General features: G+C 42.8%; 1 protein-coding gene across 1 annotated transcript in view; it reads right to left on the bottom strand.

Annotated features, from left to right (window-relative positions):
* VEGFD (vascular endothelial growth factor D) overlaps nucleotides 1-25,108 on the bottom strand; it is a 32,242-nt gene that overhangs the window by 4,189 nt on the left and 2,945 nt on the right. The window contains exons 2-5 of the mRNA XM_063342229.1: nucleotides 9,180-9,390; nucleotides 5,040-5,230; nucleotides 2,580-2,728; nucleotides 1,190-1,287 (exon numbers count right to left, since the gene is read on the bottom strand). Of these exons, the coding sequence (XP_063198299.1) occupies nucleotides 1,190-1,287; nucleotides 2,580-2,728; nucleotides 5,040-5,230; nucleotides 9,180-9,390 (649 nt within the window). The remainder of the gene's footprint in view (nucleotides 1-1,189; nucleotides 1,288-2,579; nucleotides 2,729-5,039; nucleotides 5,231-9,179; nucleotides 9,391-25,108) is intronic.

The following is a 25,108-nucleotide window of genomic DNA, read 5'->3' on the forward strand; positions in this document are numbered from 1 at the left end:
GGCTATTCACAGTCCTTGGGACATACTCTGAAATACAGAGTACTAATCTTTTCTTGAATGAAAAGTCTAATTTGAGCTTAACTACCTAACCTGATGGTCAAATAATCTGATCTGGAATGAGAACAGATCCTACAGAAGCCTCTACACAACTTATCTCTTGCTTATTAAAATTAGGAGATTGTAATCAACAGACCAGTTCATTAGGTTATTTAGTTTTATTTTAGCTTGCTAGTCTAGGAATTGCTTGCCAGCTTGCTTTTATTGTTGCCTTGGATGTTTTATTCTTTTGCTTGCTGCATGTAGGCTAAACCACAAAGGCAGGGCTTCCTTCTGTGTCTGTCTGCTCTACTGCTATGATAATTTTATTTTGACCAGGACAATTTCCTGCAAAAAATAATTTAAAAAAAAAATCTTATACAGGGCTTGGAGAAATTTTAACTTCCTTAAATGTTTACTGCTGGTATCTTTAGTTCCCCCAGAACACAGTTCCCCCCCCAGAATATTTCCTGCAAATTTCTTTGATGGATTAAAGTTTTCCGGGAAAAACAGAAGGAGAAGGGAAGAAGTGTAAACTTATACTAATTTTACCCTCTTCCGTTTCCTTCCACAGACCTGAAAGGATATACTTGTATACTCCTGAGTATGTAGGGCATATCAGTTTGAAAGCTCTCTAAATACCTCAGTATTATCATAAAAAAATAGTAAAATATTTTGAAAGGTTGTATAATCTTTTGCACTGACTACAGCTATTAATCTTATTCCTGATATGTCTGTTCTTAAGAATTTCCCACAATGAAGATACAGCACCTTCCCCAAGCAAGATATTCCAGGGCATATTTTTTTCTGCAGTTAAAAAGTTTTCCTTAATGCCCATCATACATTTTAAGGCCCATGTAAAATAAAAATTCATCCGGAGTGTCTACTTCACTAACTCTTTTTAATACTTTACTTTTTCCTTTTCAGTTTGCCAATATAGAGGGCGTAAAATGTCCAAGCAAAAAAAAAAATCATGAAGTGGGGATAAGAGTGTTTATTTTCAGGTGAATTTCTGCATCATAAGCCAAGTCTGTCTAGGGATGTGGAATCAAAACTATAACTTTCTCAATGAAAAAATGGGACAAAACCAAAATGAAACACAAGCACCCTGGAGATGGCAAGCGAAAGTGTCCATTTGCAATTTCATCTTTACCTTCTCGTCTGTTGGGGTGCTGTACGTCTACAACACATTCACATTTGTCACTATCCCAGATCCATCCATTATGGCAAAGTTTGTTGGTAAAGGGGCATCTAGAATTAAAAAAAAAAAAAAAAAGGTTGGAATTAAAAAAGAAAAGGCACATCAGTGTAGCCATTTGGCAAAATGAGCCTGCTAGTATGCTGGGTCTGCCACTTTTACTATATGAAGGTACGGCACCTGTGTGCATTACTGCTGCAAGCAGAAGACCTTGGGGCTGGATGGTTTTGCTGATAGGGCTGAGCTGTCTGGCTCCCAGCAACTAGATGGAGCAGGCACAGCACGCGTTTCAGATTACAACCCTAGGAAACGGCTACATTTTCGCAACTCCACTTTTCCATAAACCTGGCTCTACCCCACCCAGGGTATTCTTAGACTTACAGTTTTCATGCCACGTAACTGTATTAGATTTTTCCATGCTGCCAGAAAGTGCAGCTCCAGTTTAAATTTGCCTGTTCTTAAGGATGTACTGTGGACTGTTTTCAGGGTCAGAGGGGCCGGTTTGACTTTTAGGCACTTGGCTCTGGGAGGGGAACTCACAAACTGGAAGAAGGCTGAGGTTCTTCTGTATTTGTGCAGGAGGAGGGTTCAGAGTGGCCAGCAGGCCGAGCGAGGGCTGGAGGGGCGTTGCTGAATTGCCACCTCGCCCCCAGCCCAGATGTCTAACTGAAGGGCTGTTACAAGGGCAAGCCTACGTGCAGGGCTAGACAGAGACATCTGAGCTCACTTCCAATGAGTCACTCAAGCGATCTGTGTTTCTAGACTCCTCGTTAAATTAATGTAGCCTGTTCTTACTAGGACTACAGGTATTTTATACTGTCTTTCGAAGTCAGATATGAGATTACCTTTTCCAGCCAACCAGCCTGACAGATGCAAACCAGGACTGGACCAGAAAGCGCAAAGCCATGGTTCACACTGATTGTGACCCAACGTGCTGTGAAGTATGGCAGAGGGCTTTAGCTTGACCACAGCATTCTGTGTGCCCTGTGCGAGCAGAGTTGCCCGTGTCAGGTTGAATAAGTCTATGCACACCTACCCAAATAGCTCCAGTGGAGCGTAGTGCTAATATGTGCACTTCGAGTCCACTCTCAGGTACCTAAGTGTCTTAATGACTCCAGACCCTGCTGAACGAGCCTCCTGTTTGTTGCATTATGGTGTCCTTTCACTTATAATTCACCAGGTTTAGTTGAAGCTTTCTAACTCTGAGTGATAATCAAGATATTTGGAAAAACTGTTAGGATAACAGAAAGTGAAGGGACCACTGTAAGGACCAAATCAGAACAAAATAATTTTCCTACTTTGGACTGTGCAACATGTGTATCAGTTTGTAAAAGAGGGAACTTACCCATCCTCTTCCGGATACTGGACAGATCTTCGTATGATGGTGTACTGGTGGCGCTGCGTATTCGATAGACACTTACAGGCTGTGTGATTGGCAATTTTGATTGGCACGGGCTCAGGAACACTTGTCAAGGGAACCGAGATCTCAAAGAGCTAGGTGGGTGAAATTACATTTATTATTCAGTTTCCATTACACAGTTAATATTTGGAGTTTTAAACCAAAACCTCCCACCATTTGCCCCACCCATGCTCTTTTCAAGAGGTAGTTACCATAGGTATAATAAGCAGGTGAGCACTTAGAGTTTTGAAGAAAAAAATAAGCAATGTCCACCAAGGTAGGAACTTGCCAAAACAGTGGTCCCAGTGCTGTATTACCAGTTCTTAAACACCTAAGATCATTCAAAATTATTTGCAAACACACTGAAAAGCCTCTTCTGGATGCTAGGGCCAAATGGAAAAGATATAGATGTTGGGAACTTTGTTCTTAGTTATACCATTTGTTGAATCTCAACCATTTATGAAGACAGCTATTTAACTGTCCTAGGGTATAATCACAGCATACATTTTTAGGGGCCAACTTCACCCCCCACAGCCTCCTCCGAGAGGGAAGAAAGAGGTGTAAACAGAGGAGAGTTCATTCTGCTTTAGTTGGGTTCCTGCAGGGAACCATCCTGGAATCGTCCCTCTTGATTATAGCAGGAGCCTAAGGAACCAAGCAGCCTACCTTCAGCACATCCAAATTGTTTAGGGTGATCTCTGGGTGGCCTTGGGGAAACTCTGGTTTCTTGGGCAGCTACGTGTGAGAGCTGTGGAAGTGACCCACACCCGCTCCGCCCCCTCAAGCCAGCTTCCTTCCCATGGAAGCCAAGCATAGGGTCACACCTTCTCATGCCAGCATGTCTTGGCTTAGTGCTCATCCGCATTCAGGGGCTGAGAAGTATCCCTAAAATTGACTGTTTAAACATTTAAATTTAGGTGTTGCAGCGTTTAACTTTAGGTGGCTTGAATATCCTTCAGTGGATATTTTATACCAGGGGGAAAAAAAGGTTGTCACTAATATGGGAGTAATTCCGTTCATTTTAGAAGAGTAAATCTGGACGACAGTGCTGTATCCAGGAGTGGAACTTAGTTGGGGGCTTTTGAGGGAATGGTTATTTTGAAGGACGCTGAAGGAATGTTACAGTTTGCAGAACAGCAGTTTTTCAACAAACTTATGAAATGTTGCTCCAAAAACACATAAATAAATAAATACTTTTTAGCCTGACCTAGCTCCCTGAGCTGATCAGATGTCTTTTGTGTGGGGCCAACAGCTCATAACAGCTTTCTCCTTCTGGTGGGGAATGAAAGCAATTAATGAACATTGACGCAAGAAGGACAGGCCCTGATTTATTTTACTCCAACTGTATTCTGGTACAACCAGACACAGTGGAATTACATTCCAACAAACCTGAAACAAACACAGAAGTGAATTGGACCTGCTCCCCAGGAGGTTCAATTTTCTTTTTAAAACAACTGCCCTCAATCTTTGCTCTGATTTAAAGAAAAGTCTTTTTAATAACTGAATTTAATACATTATTCTAGGTCAAAAGGTTTTATCTTTTTAGTAGGGAAGCAGAGGGTGAAGGTTAATCTAGCAGGACCAGCCTCCTGTGCTCCTTCTGTAGGTATTAACACAAATGGTTTCATATGTAGAACTGATTTAAAGTACTAAATTTGGAGATCTGCTCAGTCACCGACTGGAGAAACATATCTCTGTACATAGACACTAGAGGGAGTCTACAGAAAGAAGCTCTTTGGCTGCTCTATGCTCACCTTTTGGAATTGGTCATTAAAACTCAGGTATTTGCTGCCTGTTGCACCTAAGCAGTAATTTACTATTGGCTTAAGCCTTTCTTTTCCAAAGTGACTTGTGATTTGGAACATTCAGGCCCTGAGGCATTCAAATTGAGAGCATCTGTCCTCTCATGTTGAAAATGTCCCTATTTTAGGCTTGCAAAACTGCACATCCAAAATTATTAGCCAGCCAAAAAGGCACTGGTGGCAGTTTTGGAAATGCAGCTTTCAGACTCCTGGCCTCACACACCAAAATTTCCCGGAGTCTGTCTTAATCCTTTGGTGCAGAGGTTTCCCATGAGCCAATACTCTCAAGAGGTCCTAGGTCCAAGTAAAAATACGTTAAAGAAGGATAAAACTCCTTAAGATCATGTGAGCCTGCAGTCACTTTCTCAGGGCCTGATTTTCTGTCTTTACACATGTATATCCATTTTTAATAATGAAACATGAATGTAGAATGCTGTTGCACGTGCCTGCATTCACTCCACATGGATAAAAAATTAATTCTGCTGTTTGTTATGATAGTGGAGACAGATCTCTCATAACAGGATCTAAGAAACCAAACATCCTCTTTCCCCTCCCTTCTTGGAGAGCCAGGGTAAAAAGAAAGCAGATGAATAGCCTCATTTACCGTTTTCGACACATAAGTTGTACTTGTATTCATGCAGCTCAGACTCTCCTCGTTGCAGCAGCCTCCGCATCTGAACACGTTCACGCAGGGAGGCTTGAAGAATTTGTTGGTTGTTGTACCCAGCTCCTTGGCCACTTCCACACAGGTTTCCCTTGGCACACATTGAGTCTTTTGCCATTCTTCATCTATGACTGGAGAAAACACCATTTTTATGAGCAATCATGGCAAAGTTAAACCTCTGATTCGTGAGGCAGAAGCATTATATAAATAAAAATGAAGTGCTGGCAGGCCATTTGCACTTAGTTGGACTGATTTGCACTTACTTGGATTGATCGAAGGACCAGAGAGACCCTGAGTGCAAAATTATCCCAGTAACTTACACCAGCTGCACTGGCAGAGAGGTCAGTGCATTTATTTGCCTTTAGTTTTCAACGCAGATGACCAAAATCTCCATTAATTACAGTGGGTTAAGTAGAACTGCATCGATTGCCCCTAGCCAAGAGTCAGCTCCAAGGCCTCTGTCTGACAAAGCTGGCCCCCACCCTGTTCTCCTTTTCTCCAGGGTAGACCTCCTTATTGTCATTTTATCCTCTCTTCACATGTACCCCACTGCGGACCCAGCAGAGCCTGGGCCTGACTGCAAAAGCACATTAATGATTAACAGATTCTGGTCAGAGGGTATTAATACTCCTACTGGATGTCAGCCAGCGAGCACCGTTTCCAAAATGTCTGATGAAATCCAAGACAAACACTCTCACACCTCAGTACCCTCAGGGGTTCGAGTTTGAATAACAGGAATATGAATTCAAGCATGATTTATCTATTCAAAACACTGTGACATCTTTCAAATACTGAATTGTTGTCAACTAGTAATTTATTTTAGACTGATCTGTCAAATTCTGACTGTGAGGAGGAATAATGCATTAACTGACTGAACCAGAGGGAGAAAGTAGTGACATTTACATAGTATTATCTCAAGTCTTGTTAAGAGATGGCCTTGCTTTTTTTGGCTTTTGCTTATCTGATTCAAGTTATGGAATTACTCAAGAGTCATCAATGCTTATGCATTACATCCTCCTTAAAATTATGAAAAACCTTTTTCCTGTCTGCCCCCCTCCATCAGGCTTCTGAAAGATCAAAAGCAGCTTCTATACTATTAAGAAAATTGCTCTCTTCCAATGTAGTCCACCTCCCTACTATTGTGCAAGCAGTGCGCACATTTACAGGGAAATTCTGAAAAAAAAATACAAAAATTCTGGAAGACTTTTAAACTAAATGCTATACTTTGTATTTGGGTAGGTATTTACTTCTTTCTTTCCTTCCTGACTTTCCTTTTATTATTTATAACTTTTTGTTCAGCTGACTGTGTATATTTAAATCAGTTTGTTTATTCCCACAAAGTCCTTCCCCAGCGTTGTTTCACTCCACTTTCCAGTCTCGCAAAAAGTACAAGAAATGAGAGCTTGAGGCCCAGTTTCTGATTTTACAGCATAAATTAAGCAAAGAATCACTAAAATCAGTAGAATTTTCTAGAGTAGTGTTAGTCTATCAAAAAAGCAATCCAATCCTCGGCCTTAAAATAGAAAAGAAAGTGTTTGCCAAACTTATTAAGGTATGTGCGTGTAATCACTTCAGATGTCACTTCAATGAGTGTTAGCGGTGATGACCTTTTCGACTGCCCATTTCCTCACTTCATTAACCACTTCTTTAGCAGAAGGGTTGTTATAAGGAGGGATAGTCATAGAATCATAGAACTGTTAGGGTTGGAACGGACATTAAAGATCATCTAGTCCCAACCCCCCTGCCATGGACAGGGACACCTCCCACTAGATCAGGTTGCCCAGAGCCCCATCCAGCCTGGCCTTAAAAACTTCCAGGGATGGGGCTTCCACCACCTCTCTGGGCAACGTGTTCCAGTGTCTCACCACCCTCATGGTGAAGAACTTCTTCCTAACATCCAGTCTGAATCGTCCCATCTCTAGTTTTAGTCCATTCCCTCTAGTCCTACCATTACCTGACATCCTAAAAAGTCCCTCACCATCTTTCTTGTAGGCCCCCTGAAGATACTGGTAGGCCACTATAAGGTCTCCTTGGAGCCTTCTTTTCTGTCAAAGCAGTAGGTGTCACATTTTGCTCAGAAGCACCGTGGTCACCCTGATCTCTTCCATCAGCAGGCACAGGGCATCTGCTGAGAAATTTGGCTCCGATACAGACTCAAGTTTGAAAGCGCTGCAGTCCTAGGTGAGCTGAGCTCCTCAGGGGAGGCTGTGGTTAGACAGGGCGACACGAGCTTTCAGTGAATTCATCATTAAAGCTCTAGAGAGGAGGAACAAAGTCCTGAATTGGACCTACTGGATTTTGGGGTGCTGTGGAAGATGGTCTAGCAGTGAAACAACGAGGAGCCTTGACCCAGGCTTCTCGTCAAAACAGTTTACTAAAAGAAAACAGATGCCCTTGGCAAAAAGGTCAATGCTTAATGACTGGAAAGGGTGTGGGAAAGAAATCCATGTTTATAGGCTCGTTTTTTTAAAAGGACCTTTAGTACCTTGAACATATTAAGATATTAGAACAGAAGTAGTTTCTGTCCTGGGGTAATTCTACTTTGGATGGAAGAATGGAGAAGATGACCCAATAGGTTCTTTTTAACTTAAATTTCAGTGGCTTACTTTGAATGAGAAAGCTGACATCTCGTGTCTAGAATTAGACTTTTAAAGGGAAAGTAGGAAGCGACCTAACAGCTGTTCTGAGAAGAAAAATTACACCTATATGACTATAGTTAAAGCGACCTAACAGCTGTTCTGAGAAGAAAAATTACACCTATATGACTATAGTTATCAGACTTCATTACCCAAACAGTTACATTATGCACTGCCTCAGTAACACTTGAGAACATCCTCTGTTGTCTTGCTGTTTTGACAAAAGGAATATTTTAATTTGTCAGAAATGCTGGTGGTCACTGAATGAACAGTAGTGAGTAGAGAGTTACAGCATTTGACACTGGGTGTGACTTCTAATAACAGCTCTGTGGATTGTTGATGTTGCTGTGTAGACTTAGAAAGGTGTGTAAACAAAATGTTTATCATTAATTGAAGCCCTCTTAATTGTTCTTCCAGTGTGTAGTGGATTTAACTTTTTTTCTGTACAAAATTTCTATGAGAAGCTTAAAACCATGCCTGTTGTATGAAAACCCTTTTCAGACTAGCATTCGTGTCTGCACTTCTGTGCTGTAGCTCAGAGATGCAAATTTAGGCCTTTGCTCAGCCATAATTTAGCTGAGCAATGGTGTGCGAAGTGGCTGTGGCTGTTGTAAAAGTGGTACTGGAACAGGGTCAGCAATATCTGATTTCCCAAAAGGAAAGTGATGTGATCATATCACTTCAGGGTAAAGACTGAACAAAAAAAGAATAGCTCAGTCTGTCCTTCATTAGGCTACAGTGTAGCTTTGCCGTAGGATATACATTTCCTCGGCCAAAGTATGGTAACTGATGCTTTATTTTACATCAGTAAACACATAATGCCTCTCAAGTCTCTCACCTACAGGGAACAATATTCATTTTTGCTCCAGGTGAGGGAATAGATGGTGATTCCCCGCATTCAAGTGTTGGTTGGTCTTTTCAAGATCTACTTCTCTCCAGAGAGACTTCCTCCCATCGATTGAAATTAGGGCAATATCTCCTTCCTGTAGAAATCCCACCCAGACACTGCTGCTGATGCAGTGCCTTATATCAGAGCACACCTAATAAAAACAGGGATTTCCATGCCTGCAGGAAATCTCATTCGTTTCTGCCTGCAAGCAAATTCTGAGAATTAGCACAATGCTGCTTGCCAGCCCCTCAGCCAGTCATTCCAACCTGTTCTTTGCACATTGACTTCCGCTCCTTTCTCTGGACTGACAAATCCATGCATAATACATCTTCCCTTTGGAGAGTATACAGAGAACAATAAGCCTGATTTGGCAACAAAACAGGGAGGCGTACTGGGGCTGTTGCCTGACATTTTTTCATACAAAGTAATTTTCCATGAATGCCCTGTTGTTTCTAGTATGGGTGTATTCTAGGAAACCCCTGGTACTTAACCCTTCACTGCTTAACAGTCTGTGGCCCTGAAGCTGAGGTCATTCAGCTGCCAACCTGCACCTACCTTTCAGTGTATCGATATCATAGAAAGCAGCAGCAAATCTGGTGGAGCGATGTGATGCAGAGCGGGAGTCTAAGTTGGCCAGACTTTTGAGTTTTAGCCTGCATTTCCACAGCTTCCAGTCCTCAGAGTGAGTGATGCGAAGCAGCTCTTCCAGGCTGGATGCTCTCCTGATCTGCTGTTCTGACCGCTCCAATGCTGACAGAGACGTCCTCTGGAAGAGAAGGGGGAAGTCAGAAAGCCAGTACCTTTGCAGCCTGTCCCCAGTGCAGCACATGGAGCACTTGTACAAAACGGCAGCACGTTACTGAGGACAGCCAAGAATACCTGGGAAAACAGGAGCACACAGAGATGTCGCGGGCTTTGACAGTGCCCGGTACCAGACAGATCTGCAGGATTTGTGCCCATATAATTCGGGCAGGGGAGATGCCCACTTCCTCACCCTTACCATCACAGCACTACAGCTGCTTGACAAATGCAGGCTGTATTCCCTGTATCCCAGCTATCCCAGCTCCCCAGGGAACCTGGCAGACGCAAGGTTGACATCACTGTTTCACATCGTTCACATCACATTGTTGCTGTGCCTGAGCTGGCCAGTTGTGCCAGCGTGAATCCCAGGTCACCCCCCTTGACAATCTTGAGTGAGTTCAAGTGGTGGCTTGCTGCCAAGGCAAGCCACCTCTAGTGCCTAAACTCTGGTGCCAGCCGTGAGACATCACTGCATAGGCAGGTGATACAGCTGGAAGTACAAGGGCCTATCCACATGGTGGGCAAACACAACGTTCAACGTGCTGCAAAGTGCAGGATCCATCCTCCATTTCCCATCCTGGATACCCTTTGGGTCCTGCTCAAGTCAGCCAAAGGGGCCTCCATCCAGCCTCAGTGCTGTGGCTGCACAGCCACGTCAGTGCAGTCATTGCATTTTCCACCTGCGTGATGTACGAGACCATTCTGCACTTCCACGGGAGAATGCTCCCTAGAAAGACCTACCCCATCAGTTTAAAGGTGTTATTCACTTAAAAAATACCTGTTCAACAGAAACTTAATATTGCACAGCACCCCATAACAATACTGGTTTCCTTGGCTGCTGCTTTCCGACATCTGTGTTTGTGCCTTTATCAAGGCATTGAGTATTTATTTCCACTGACTCACCAGATCTGCTGAAAACTATTGCCTCCAACCCGAGTGAAAGGTTATCTTTGTAAATGGCTGTGTTGCGCTGGGCTGGTGCTCTCAGCTGTGCTCTCTGGTCATGCAGTTGACTGTACTTTTTGACTTGCAAATAACGGGCTGCAGTGCCAGCTCTCATAAATAAAACAGCACTTCTTAAAAGCCAAGCTGAAGCATAGGAAGCTGGCGATACGAGGTGTGCAGTAGCCTGAAGTCTGAACCGGTAGCAAGCCAGTCCTCTGTATAGGACTGGGGAAGTGGAGGGGGGGAAGGGTCACCTATAAGAAGAACATTTTTAGATGAGATCTGAAACCCAAGCACTGAGTGCATCTGTTATTTGTTATTAAAACATCTGTGGCATTTATTTTGCAACAATACAGATGTTAGCCTGTACGTGCAGGCCAAGTTCGTTTTTGGGTAATTACCTTCCACTGAGCTAAAATTCCCTACGTAGTTAACTCAGAAGAAGTTATTTGCTCTTCTTTTATGCCCATACAGAACATTATATTGTGCTCTAGCAAGCTGCCATGTTTCATTATAGAGATGGCTGTTTTTCATCAGTGAATGATTTCTCATACATTTCCTATGTGTGTGGTGAAAACTGGAAAGCCCATCTCAATACTTATGGACAGAGAGCTCAGAAGGAATGTGAATACTTAGCGCTAGTAACTGAATTTCAGGACAGTTTCACAAACAAGCTACCCAGACTTTTGCTGATGTAGGAAAGCTGAAATTCAGCTTGAGGTCAGTGCGTCAAGACTTGTTTGTTCTAAGAACTGCAGCTTATATTCACTCCCATTCACAAACTGTCTCCTTGACCTTGCAAAACATGCAAGTATGGGACCAGTGCTGGCATAGTAACGAGACCAAAGATTAAAACTGAATTGTATTAACCATTAATAATATTTTCTTTCCTCTTTGCAGTAAAAGGATATTCTGGCTGAATCAGCATACAAGATTTCTAAACTAGACTGAATTTACAGAGAACCTGTAAAACGAGAGGATGGTATTCTGTAAATTAGAAGACTGCACTGCTTGTAAGAGTCCCAAAGAGTACTTTGGGACTAGATTTTCCATTTCTTTTACTGAAATATCAAGAATTTTTACTAGTTATTATTATATGAGCAAAATAAGGTTTAAACCTAAGATGAAAGAGTACAAAAAAAGTATACATGCCTCCTCATGCTAAGCAAAGACCTCTGGGTTTATCTAAAGCAAGAATTTGTACTGTTTTAAGGATTTTTGTATTGTTTTAAGGACTTTTGTATTTTTAAAGCTATACAAGTTCCTTAATGTGGACTGAATACACTGAAATTAACTACCTTTATGCTTTCACATGTACTATTGTATAGAAAGAGAGATAAGTTATATTGGTAGAAGTCATTTTTATACCAAAAAATACATGTCCAATAGGATTTGAATTCTGGTAATTAAAAATATGTACATCTGATATTGATGCATCATAGCGTTATTGACAAAGACCGCCTATGTGTGCCGGTTGTTCCTTCTCTCACTGGTTTTCATATATTGGAAATTGGAGAAGCAGCCCTGCTCAGCATTGCCTGGGCTATTCAGCCCTGAAGTAAATCTGTTGCCTCTACTCTCTTCATGTTTCCTAACACCTATCCAAGCTCTGCAGTTTGAGGCGGTTGCCAGTTGCCTACCATCGCAATGCCAGAATAATTGTCTTCCTTCTTCTTATGTTTGACTCCTTCCTGGAGGGAACAGATTTTACAGCTGACTTTATAACTCTTCATGGGAATCCCTATCCAATACAGAATTTCCTGATGCCCTGTCCCGTAACAACAGCAGCACTGAGATAAATTACAGTCTCTCCCTATGAGCACTGCTGACACTAGGCAAGATGGTGGGCCGATGGCACTGCCAGCTCTTAAGGGAGGGATGAATCCCAAATAGTTGTCGTTTTTTACAGTGTGGATATCTGTTTTGCCTGTGAGCTAGTCACTCTCAGCTCCCTCTATAGCCAAGACAGAGAAATATAGACACTTTTAGAGCATGATTCATTTGAAATCATATTGAAAATCTTTCTGCTGGCTGCCCAGCAAGGCCAGGCTCACCAGATCACAAGAGGTATCAGTGCGGTGGATCTTTGGTCAAACAAATCTCACCGCAGCCATCTGGGATATAAAACTTCTGAAGAGAAGCACCTCATTTTGTTCCAATCTACCTAAAAGTGCCAAAACAGGAACAGTGAATACCACATTATGGGTTGGGTTTGACTCCTTTGAGACTGTTCGATATGCTGACCTAAAATGTTCTTCTAAACACTTGCTAGAGCACAGACAGACTGTTCAGCATCAAGAAGGACATCCCTCATCCTTATACACTTTGACCTTAGAGGCAGCTATCCACAACTTAAAAGCATTCAAGCCTAGAAGCCTAAAAAGCAAAAAGAGTGTGGAAGGTGCATCAGCCCCACCAGCAGGGCACAGCCCTACGGCCTCAGACACCGCAGACTGAACTGCTTCCGTCAGGCACCCTCTTGCTATGGCACAGCAGCACCGAATAGCGTGTTGTCATGAAATCCTTCCAAAGCATTCATTTCTGCTCCTCCTCTTTTGAAAAGGACAGCATCAAATGAAAACACAGAACCTCTTATGGTCTCAGACAATACCATAGGTGAAATGCCATAGGGCTGCTAGCATGGCATCGATGTGGAGACTTTTTTCATATACTGCAGTTTAAATTCAAGCCCTGTTTAGATGTAGATAAATGTACTCTGCCTGACTTGAAAGCCCCGTTTAGAAGGGTGCAGCTTTGCCCAGAAGGGTGAATAAATGTTTCAAAATGTGAAATTGGAAGAAGGTGTTAGATTCAACAGCATCCCAAACCTACCACTCATGTGGTGATCAAGGACTTTATCCCCTCTTACAGTAATATCAAGTGGACAGTGGTTAAAATCAGCATTTGATCAGGAGGGGAGCTCCACACTCAGCCACAAAGCAGGGGGAAGCATGCAGAGAGGTCAAACCTCCACTGACATTTTTGGGAGAACCAGCTCCTCACAAAAAGGAAGAGGAACAAAGCTGCCATCTGTTTGTTTATCCTGACTGTAATCATCTTCACATGCTATTTCCCACGTCAGATACCCCTTCCTCCCTTTTTTAGGCTTTCTCTGATAATTAATAATCTCTGATAATTCCTTCCAGGTTCCGCTTACATTCTCAACTCTCCTCTCATCAACTTGTACTGCTTGGATCCCACTGTCCTTTTATGTTTATTTTTACTCCTTTCCCCATATTCTGCCAGGTGGGATTCTAATGAGACCTACCTCAGGCTGAGCTGTTCAGCCTCCTGGTGCAGAGTAACATCCATTTTTCTCCCTTCCATGCCCTCACTCCACTTCCCTTACGTTGACCCAGATTTTAGTAGTCAGCTGGGTTGAACCATCACCACTGTGTAGTTGTTGGTTGTAAAGGCTGAAACCTATGTGGAGCAGGACTTCACTGCACTTGCTGTGGTTCACAGAGGCAGCAAAATTATGATTCATGGCTTAAAATGTGCATTAAGGCTTGAGAGAGAAAGAAAGCATAGAAGGAGCTATTGGCAAAGGGCCAAGGAAATGGCCTTTACACACACCCAAAATGAACAAATTACCTGTGGAGCCATATCACTGGAAAGCTCCAAATGTCCTAAACTTTCAGTACCCATAAATGTATACCCTGTAGTCAACTTAATACATATTGCTATTGCCTACGAGAAGTTTTTGCATAGAACTCATCAATAACAAAGTAGTAGGTTTAAGTAGCTCATTATCTCTTCAGCTTACTTCTGCTCTTATTGTCATTTTTCTAAGTATCTTCTCTTAAGAATGGATCCCATACACAGCGATAAAAATCAGATTCATCTTTAAATGAAGTTGTATGTTTTTCATAACATTGACCTCTCATATGTTCCAAAACTATTCTTCAACTCAAAAAAGAATATCTGTTTTCCTCTATTTGGGCTATGAGCAAAATCATTGACATCAGGAAATGATAACGTGGGTTAGCATTGTGATTTTTGGATAATTACAACTTTTGTCCTTCCAAAAGAAACCATAATGGGCTATCTATCTTCTTCCTAGCAATCTCAGATGCCAAAAAAACCCTAAAAGTAGTTAGCATTGGAAAAGAACAAGAGAAAAAGCAGTGGTACATTCAGTGGCCTTTCCCACTTAAATCAGACACTGAGTTCATTACCCTGTTGATTTACGCTAGTCAAATATTTGGCTTATGCAACTTGTCATACAGATGCACAATCCCACACATAGCCGGCACTGTTCAAACCAGGCCCCTTGTTGACAATTACTATCATCGACAATCTCCCATCAAGTGCTGCAGCTCAGCAGTTTGCACCTTTTCTCCATACTTGACAAGCTCCTAGGTGTCTTGCCTAAGAAAAAAAACCCTACCCTTTTCAAACTGATGTCTGAGTAAGCTGACAAAACTCATGCTTGCAGAACTCCTGTTTTTTTCGCATGTGCCACTCTTTTCAGCCTGACACAGATGGTCTTTGTACTAATGCTGTGTTTCAAGATCTCCTGGAGGTATTTTGAACAACAGAGGAAAGATGTGTAGAATACGATAGTAAAAGGAAAGCCCGCTAAAGTCATAAATTTATTTGAGAATCTACAGCACAAACACGTCTACAACCCAAAATTAATTCTTTTAAAGGCCATCAGTATCTATTAGTATTTTTATTTAAGAAAACAGATGCACGGTGAATAATATTTTGTGTGCATGAGAAGGCAAAAATAAAGGTTGATCGCAATCCATATTTTGCTCAGTCTGAAGAAACTCCTGCTTGCATTTCACTCTGTACTTCACTCTGTACTTCACTCTGTACTACTTCACACCCACAGAACCAAGAAGGACATCCTGAAAGCTTACACAGATGACTACCATTCTTAAGCCTCAGTGTCACAGTCCTTATCCACAGTGGGACACAAGCCTCTGCTTAAAGCTTAACACGTGTGCTCTTCTGCAAAGGAATGTTTTTCTGAGTTAGGGTCACGGATACTATTGTGGCAAGTGTTGCATGAATACCAATGGAAATCTTCAACATTATCACTGTGTCTGGGGCCAGGACAAATGATTAAGGAACCTCTCAGTAACCTTGCACTGGTTTATGATCCATCCTCTCAGCAGTTAAGCAATAACAAGAAGGTAATGGCTTTATCTTGCCAGGGAAAGCAGACGAGCAGATTGTAGATGCATAACACAGAGTGATGACTCTCTTAATGCCATTGTATCACAAATACGGCCAAACAGGTTTAAGCTAAGTTCAAACTAAATCTTTCAAAATTAACCTCTCTGGGGAGGAGATTTCATCACAAAGTGAGGGCACTTGGGCATGGACAAAGAGTACTGGCAGGACGTGAGGACGTTTTGAACCTTTATGTGGGTGCTGTGTGCTTCATGCAGCAGTAGCAGCTGCATTCAGTTCAAGAGGAGTCATGTAGAAGACAAAGACTTGATGCAACCAGAAGCTGAACTGCCCCCATTCCAGTGCTGCCCGAAGGCTATTCTCAGAACTAGACTCAAACCAGTTTAAATACTCAGTATATGATTCATCACCACATGAAAATACCAAGGAATTTTGCTGCTATGTATGCTACACCTGAAAATAACCTTTTCTTCCATGATGCATTCCCCAAGGTGTTTTTACAACAATGTTTGAGCTGATGGGCTCATCTTGCAGAGACAGAGTGCCTACAGCTCCCTGCTACCCCATGATCATTTAAAAAAAAATAAGCTAATCCTATAGGTATCATTTACCTGACTGAATATGAACTAGTTATCTGAGACACCTATTATAGTTAATAGGGAAAAATAAGTCCATTGGCTGCACATTCATTTCATTGCAAAGTCTGTTGGATAAACTGTGCCTCCAAACTGCCTCTTTCTCTCCATTGACACTAAAGGAGCAGTCAGCAGCTCTGGCCCCAGACAGCTTAAAATGTACATTAAGGCTTGAGTTGAGAGAGAAAGCCTTCACTAGCTCAGCTGTAGTTCGCTGACCCACTCAACTGAGAGCAGTGAAATGAGATGAAATCATCCCTTCTCCTTATCCAAAGCAAAGGCAATATCTGAGGAACAGCAGTCAATTTTTCTCAGGTACACAAATACAAACATCCAGGAGGAGCAACTGCACCAAGGCCTGAAGGACCTGGGACCGGCTGAAGGCCAGCACTGGCAGCTGCCTTGACAGAGGGAAGCACTTCATTCCCTGCCTCAAAGCCATGGGGTAGTTGCCCAGCTGTGCTGTGGCTTGCGGCACACAGACTGCGAGCTGATGTGGCCAGGCAACTGCAAGGGAGTTCCTGTGGAGAAATCTTGTTCTGTCTTGGCTTGAGAACGGGGCAGCTCCTGCCATTGTGAGGCCAATACAAAGATCTACATGGTGTCTGAAGGTCCCTTGTTTGACCATTTTCCTGGTGAGGATGACAAGCTTGTGTGGAGTCATTGCAGTAAGTGGAACTCCTTTTGAGGGTTTTCATCATTATTAGTAGTATTTTTATCATTATTGTGGCTCCTAGGATTATGGGGTCAGGTGCAAACACAAAATAAAGAGATGATCCCTAAGCTGGTATCTACAACCAAAGCAAAAGACCTGAAAAAACAGAGGAAGGCATTCATCCAAAGGCAGTACCAAGGAAACAGAAAATATTGCTCAGACTGATGGGCCATGATTTTGAGATATCAGGGGCTCAACCATTGCCAAATTTTATCATAACAAATAGTGTCTATAATACAGCATCTTGTATGCTTGGGGTGTTGCATAACGGTTAATAAAATAGTGAGAGAATCTTCTGCAGCTTGAAAACATCAGGCTTGCAGGGGTGACTTACTGCCTTATCAACAAGCAACTGCATCATCCTATAAACATCTAGCATGAGACGTCTAACTCTACCACATGTCTGACACATGCTAGTTTGCACTAATTTTATCATCACCATTGTATTTCATTTTTGAGGAGAGCAAGAACATCTACATTTCAACAGCTGCAATAAAATCAGAATTTTGTTTCTCTGTCTGCTATGAACTTTTGATAGATGAAGTCACATCTCTGACTGTATCCCCTCTGGAACTGTCTGTGCATTATTAGTGCACAAATAAGTTGGTTTGAATTATAGTGAACATGACCACAGAGAGTGAAAACAATGAGATATTTTGATTTCCTACTAATATTGTTCTCTGAAGCAGATGGGCTTGTCATGGGATTTTTCAGTGACTATCAAAGGCTTTGCTATCATTATCAGGAGCACAGGGGAAGTTTCAGGGGCATGCAGTAATTCATTCCACCTTCAAATGGTGACTAAACAAATACTCAAATCTCTTCGGATACTTAGAAAAAAGTTTAGTCTCTCTCAGTGCACTGCCTTATCCAGACTGAACATTCACTTGGTCATCACAGATACAGCATTAATAACCTGGAGGGACACGTTGCTTATGGTGGGGACAAGTTTAGGTCCTGTGAGGCAGATTTCCAGCTGTCACTTTTTTAAAAGGGTGCTTTCTCCAGTGGGAACTGTATACTAGCATACAGCTAGATTGACCAAGTATACAGCAAAAAATATGCAATTGGGCTGAATTTCTTCTTTAAGAGGTTGAAAATGGCCTCAACATTCTTTCCCTGAATATAAAATTAGTAAGGACTGTATTACAGTTGAGAAACCCTAGGGTTGCATCAGACATATGATAGTCAAAGAAGTTGGGGTTTTGGGGCTCAGAGGCAAAGTACCAGGGCAGCACGTTTTGTTTTCCAAAACTTCCTCACAAAATTGATGCCTTGATCTGCCTGCTAATATTTTCAGCTGTGCCCGCTACTACAGCATTTTCTGCAACTGCATCGAAGGGAGACTCCATCTAAGTCTCACCAGCAAAAAACATGCACGTGTCAGACATGCATCGCCTGGCTGTAAGGCCCAGACAGCTCCTCCTGCTGTGCCTGCAGAGGAGGAAATGGTACTCTGAGTGGAAAGCCTGAAGGTCACCTCTCTACCCTCATCAGTGCCTGCTTGCCCAGAAAAAACTCAAGGACTGAAAAGCAGACACAGGAAAAAAACTTTTACTTCCCCCACCCACAGCCTAGGCAAAAACTCTCCCCTGTCTGCCTCCAGAGCTAAAGTGTTGGCCTTGGCCATGCATCCTCTCAGGAAAGGGTGACTGTATGATCTCACTGCTTCATCCTGAAGTCCTGTGTGTCATGGCTGCTGAAAGAGAAAACTGCATAGAGCCCTGCCCTGTCTGGAGAATTGGCAGAGCACAGAAAGACAGACTGACAGAATCACACAATGGTAGGGGTTGGCAGGGACCTCTGGAGATCATCTAGTCCAAACCCCCTGACAGAGCAGGGTCACCCACAGCAGGTTGCACAGGAACACGTCCAGGCAGGTTTGGAATGTCTCCAGAGACGGAGACTCCACCACCTCTCTGGGCAGCCTGTGCCAGGGCTCTGCTCTGCCACCCTCAAAGGAAAGAAGTTCCTCCTCATGTTCAGGTGGAACTTCCTATGGTCAAATTTGTGCCCATTACCTCTTGTCCTGATGTGACAGATATGATATTTGTGGGTTTGGGAGCGATATGAAATGGTAAAACTAATAGTTTGACCAGGTGTTGTATGAGGGGGCAGGGGGCTGACAGGGAGACATTTATCTGAGACTGTCACATTTCTCACTGATACAGATGTGATGTTTGAGGGCCTCTTTTTCTAAAACCTTGTCAGTACATCATCTGACCAAGACCGAAAACTGGAGGAGAAGCAACTCCTAGACTGCTCTACCTCAGACACTCAGTGTTCAGACTCCCCTCCTTGGGAGTCTGTCTCCTTGGGCTCCAGCCTTACTTCCAGTGAAGACAGGAGACTTAATTATCCATTTCCTAAAATTAGTGGTCAAGTTGATGATAAAACAGCTTCTACTTTAGCTGAAAATTATATGTTTTCACAAGTAAATCATATCAGCTACCCTATGGCTTCAAAATAACAGCTGTTTTATATTTTGAATGGCCTTTTGAACTAGAATACATCTTTTGTGGTGCTACTGCAAACAAATTAGACTTCTAGCACTTTAGTAGCATGCTTACATTATCAAAATCCTCAGAGACGAGATATTTTGGTTGCTGTATCCGTGGTTGGAATGAACCAAAATATTCAAAGCAAAGAACAGAAAACATCAAAATCGTACATGATTTTGTGAAAGCTTAAATCTCAGAATATTTATTCTTTTTCACATTCAAAGCAATCAGAGACTGAGAATATTTTATGAAAATACCTCTCACAACTATATACTTTTAGGCAGCTAGATCTTTATACCTAGAATGAGGCAGGTTTTTTTCCAGCCAGCAAATATTTTGAAGATCAACTACAACTCTCATTAAACAAATACTTCTTCCCACAGTCAGGTTTTTCGACTCTCATGGGAAACCTCCTCACAGCAGCTGAAGTGTGATTTTGAAGGTAACAATATTCACTGCGCATCATTTTGTTGGCAGCGATGGAAAAGCTGGACAAGCAGATGGAAGAAAAGAGTAGGTCTGCTATGGTATGGAGTTTCTTCCAGTTCAAGCCTAGTCATCTACATTGAGAGTTTACCTTTAGGTCCCTCCTGTGGTGATCACACAAAGCATATTTGCTTGGTCAGTGAAAGGACACAGAGGGATTGTCATAAAAGTCCAGGGTGGTAAATCAATATCCCAGGTGTTACTGGCAGCTTTGGGAGTCTTACAGTACATTTTCTGAGCCTCTACTTGTATGCTTTTTCCTATTGCCTTGCATTGCTGCAACCCGTTCAGTCAGCTGTGATGCTCAGTTTAGAGCATGGCTAGGAACATTACATAGCACTTCATCATACACAGTGTTAGGCGTAGTCTAACACTGTGACAGGGTACACATGTCAAAAATAGCATATTGTATCTGTTTACAAAGAGTATGTCCAGACTGTAGCTACTTTCTTTTGATATTTGTCCATTCGTTGGAAGTCACTGGGGTTTGGAAAGTAGTTTTGGAATGGCTCAGTAACAGACACCTGAATGAAATCAGATGACTATGTATTCTTTTAATACTTCAAAATATGTTTTAATGTGATGGAGGTTCCTTCAGTTAGTGCTTTCATTGGTTTCTGGGTTTGCCCCAAGACACTTTAAGAAATGTTTTGGAAGTGTGACTAGCCAATCGGACGGCCAGGTTTCAAAATGTCACTTCACAAAGCAAAGCCATTGCCAATACCAAATGAACTTATGTTACCCCAATCACATGCACACATTTTCCTGGAACTGTAATTTTTCTTAAGTAATATTTCCCTAGCAGTGCAGGAAAATATCTTAATGTGGTTTCTGAGTCACATTGCTAATTAAAGTGAAAAGTTTTGCCTGTTTGTATGGCACATTCTCTACGTGCAACATGACATATGAGAGAGTAACACGATGCGGCTCTTTTGCAATTTAATCGGACTCAAATAGAATTCCCTCCCCAACGGCACACAAATAGTGACAACGCTGCAGTCAGTGACAGTGAATTCTCAGAACTAACCCAGCGTGCTTCCCACCTGAAAGCATGGCTCAGACAAAGCCATCCTGACATCCTGATAATGAGAGTGGTCACCCCTTTCCAAACCTATGTGGCACCCACATTGGATTGCCAAATCCCGTGTGCTCAACTGCACGTCCCTTGCACTCAGTATGACTCTGCCAAAGCAGCAAGGACCCTAGATGGCGTTCTACCACTAGCTGAGTGGTCACACATTTTAAATCCCATTTGGGGGAAAATAGAAAAAATATCCAACATCCTCCAGGAAGCTGAATTTTTCTTAATGCCAGCAAACTAAAATACCCCACTCAATTGTTATGCTATTCACTGATCCAGAAGCCCATATATAGCTCCTTCACAAGGACATCAAAAAAAGGGCAAATTCTGCTTGGTCTTCCCGTGGGCACATGGGATCTCTGCAGCTGTACTGGGGGCACATAGCATATTGTCCACATTCCCCAAATCCCAACAAGGATTATGAAGATTTCCAAAATGTGCTGGGGAGGTAGGGAGCAGGGGCAGAAGTTGATAAGGGACTGGCACATAGTGGGAGGAATGAGGAATTCCTAAGGAATAAGGGTTTATTTAGGAAAGGTATCATATCGAGTTACTTCCCTGCAGCAAAATGTCTTGGGTCATTTTCTCCCCCCCTCCCCAGCAAAGCCTGGGACTACATCTCAAAGCCAAGCCCAAGAAACAGCAATGGGCAGTTTTGCAACTGGACTTACTTGCGCTGAGAGAAAGGTCTAAAAGGAACACAGATCTCAGTCAGGTAGTGATAACTCTAAAAACTACTGTACAAAGTTTCTAATGAGAATAAGAACAAAAGAGTTATCACCTACAACTTTACCTTATTTATTTTTCCCAAATAATGATATAGTGTCCACAGGAGATAAGACACAAGCAAACCTTACTAGTCTGGAGTAGGGACAGCAGGGATCAGAACAAAATTTGCAGCCACAACAGCAGCGTTTGCACCAGTTTTGTTTTTTTTTTTTCCATTTTCAAGCAGGCTATTTATCTGTTTGCCTCCTGTGGGAGCTTCCATCAGTACCACCACAGGTAAATGCCTGGGAGGGAGAAAGCACAAGTAGGCTACATAAGGCAGAAACAAGCAATGCTCACGGAGCCTGAGCTGATTGCTTGTTTTGGTTGCCTTGTGACCGCAAATTAGCAGAAAGTTGCTCCACTGCCCTCTGAGCCTGCCTTCCTGCCTTTGGTTTCACAGCGTTTCAGATGTGAGCCACGACTGATGTCAAAGTTTAATTAGCGCTGTGTTCATTTCAAACAGTTGACTAATAGAATGAATTTCTCAAACGCTGCATCTTATTAATCTGAACAGCCTGATGTAATTTTCAGAGCTCTGCTCTGTTCTCAGACATTAGAGTCCTAGCTGGGATGGACTGGACTGGAACAGCAGCTGGGAGAGATCTTTTTGCTATTTCTCACGAGCAAGAACTGCTCTTGATAAAGTAGCAGTGTGTTAGTAGTTTCCTTTCCAAATGATAAGAGCCAAGGACAGATGCCGTGTGGCATAGCAACAATACAGGATTGTTCTCTTATCCTTCACTGTACCTTGTCAAGGCAATAGCAGATAAGTCAGAACAAATTGGCTTTCCTCACAACCTCCCTGATAGCTTCCCACCCCTGAAGGAGAAGCACAGACATTCGTTTCTGCAGGAATGCAGCAAGTACATTTTCACACGTTTTTGGCTCATTGAGCCTATCAGAGATGGTAATCACAGAGAATCAAAAGCAGCAGTGACAAAACTGGGATAATAAAACACTTCTGAAAAACCACTATTTCATAATATTTATTTAAAATAGTTTGCTAACTTTGAAAGGAAGCTGGATGTGAGGATGAAAAGCCTGTTTTAAACAGAGGAATTGTTTCCAACAGCCTTTAGAGTTGCTTTTTCTAACTGTTGAGCAGTTTGCTGTACTTCCAGGAGTTGCCTTTGAGGAAGATAACCCAGGAGGTAGAAGATTTGTTAGAATCTCTATTTTCTAGAAAGTGAGCAACATTTGCAAGCAGTTATTAGAGAGCTGTGTCGATCTATCTCAAAAACAGTGTCAGTCGTAATTTCAGAGACAAAAGCTTATGTCCAGCTCTGTTGCTTAGGTTTCTTTGCAGAGCCCTGTCTGTTTTGGTTGTACAGACAGACAGAGTGCAGCTGGCTGTAGGAAAGGAGAGATGCAAAGAGCTTCCCTATTCCTTCTGCTCACGGTGTGATGGCTCTCTGGTATTTCCAAAGATACCAAATTCCAAAGTATTATCCACCTAGGTGGTCCAGGGACCGAGGATGGTGGCGAAGTGCTGTTTCACACTCACCAGCAGACAGGGACTATGCACCAGCTGTTTTTGGAAAGTGGCTTCCACCTCTGTCCAGCTCACAGTGGCAATACGAGACTATTGAATCTAAGACCTGTTACAGCAAAAATGCCCACTCAAGGCTGTGTCGATGTTTAGTGCAGAAGTAAAAAAGGTTTAGCTGTGGTAAAGGAGTGCACTTAACAGAGAGCAGCCATGTTTACCTCCAGGGCTAAGCATGACTAATCCCTCGGTCTTCTGATCAGAAAGCAGATTTCTACTTCAATGATACTCCTCAGGCCTATCAGCTGTGTATTTCTCTCTAATGAACCAGAGGAGGGATCACCGCGGGGAGAAGACCTCTGCAAAAAAGAAAAGGCTGTGATTCTGTTATAATGTGGGCATTACCAGTTGTCCTTTTCTCTTGCCTTCCCCCTAGCATTTTATTAATAACGTAAGGGGCAGAATAGGGCAGGGAGCAATGAGACTCAAATTCTCAGAGATCAAGACCTTGCAGCCTCATTAGAGAGGTGGTTTTAGTGTTGGAAGGCAGGAGCAGCTCTGACAGATCATTGGCTTTTCTTGGCAAAAAATTCGCCTCGGCTCTGATGAATATAGGACATAGCTTTTTGCATCTAATTTTAAAATTCTGGAAAAAGTAGCCTATGTCTGTCATTGCTCTAGGAGAGGAAAAATGTGTGGGGGAGAGACAGGAAAAGAGACGGCAAAGTTTGCGGTTCCCTAGTTGAGGGGTTCCAAAATGTAAGAGACTGTCAGGACAAAACTTCAGCGAGAATTTTTAAAGCATTTCCTGATGAAAAAGAAATTAAAAATAATAATGCTCAGCCTTCAGAATACCCATGCAGAAATCTAATTGTTCAATGAGGACCTCATATGCCAGGCTGGCATCCTGAACCAAGCAACTGGTGTGCGAGGCAGAGGGCTTGCTGCCAGCCCTGACGTGGGTTCAGCTGAGGAGCCCAGCCTGACACCTGCATGGCTGCGCTGTCCCAGTCCGGGGCTGCCCACCGCTTCCCATCATGAGACTGTTTTCCAGTTGTTTATAACACTGCCAGACGTTAGATATTCAGGCTGAAACTTTCCACGCCAGATGTCTGCCTCAAAATGATTTTAATACTTTTTTGCTTTCTCTGTCAAAATGGCTTGACCACAGTTGAGGATGAAGCTCCTTCTTTATCTGTGCAAAAACATTTTCTGCCAATCTCATTTTTGTAAATGTTTGGCGTTTCCCTACTATGAATCACAGATGTGAAGTTTTGACACCTGAGGAACCTTGGTTGTCCCGGATGTGTCTACTGCTGTCTCTGCAAAAATCCACCCAAAATTCAAAACCTCCTAGAGCAACAGCAGAGACCTGCCAGGGTTTAGCAGCTAGATGCTCAGCAGATGGGGCTTGTGCGCACCCCACTCTATTCGGGAGTGCAGCAGGACATGGGTGCAGGACACCACAGGTTCAGTCCATGGGGCTGTGAGCAGGCCACAGGGGTCGGGCAAGCAGGGAAGGGAAGCTGCCAGATCTGCCTGTGGAAGGGGAAGGAGATGAACACTGATGAACTGTGGAAAGGGAAGGAGATGAACACAAAACACCTGTTTGAGGAGGCTGAGAACATCCGGGGAGACCAGAACTAGAAACTGGGGTCAGGAAAAGGAAAGCCAGGAAGTCCTTACCACAGGGACAAAACAAGAAGCTAGGGATGGAAGGGGGGATCATGGTCAGACATGATTGGAAAGCAAAACAGTCCAGTAGTGCTGTCTCTGAGAAACTGGGACAGACCTTCTGAGGGTCTGAGAGAGAAGCAGGACATCACCACCCAGCAGGAAGGAAGTGGGAAGGAGGGTGACGTATGGAGAGCATGAACAGGAGCCCAGCAGGGAAACTGAGACCCTGAGTCCTGGAGGT

The sequence above is a fragment of the Chroicocephalus ridibundus genome, chromosome 1 (genome assembly GCF_963924245.1).
Source record: "Chroicocephalus ridibundus chromosome 1, bChrRid1.1, whole genome shotgun sequence".
NCBI lineage: Eukaryota > Metazoa > Chordata > Aves > Charadriiformes > Laridae > Chroicocephalus > Chroicocephalus ridibundus.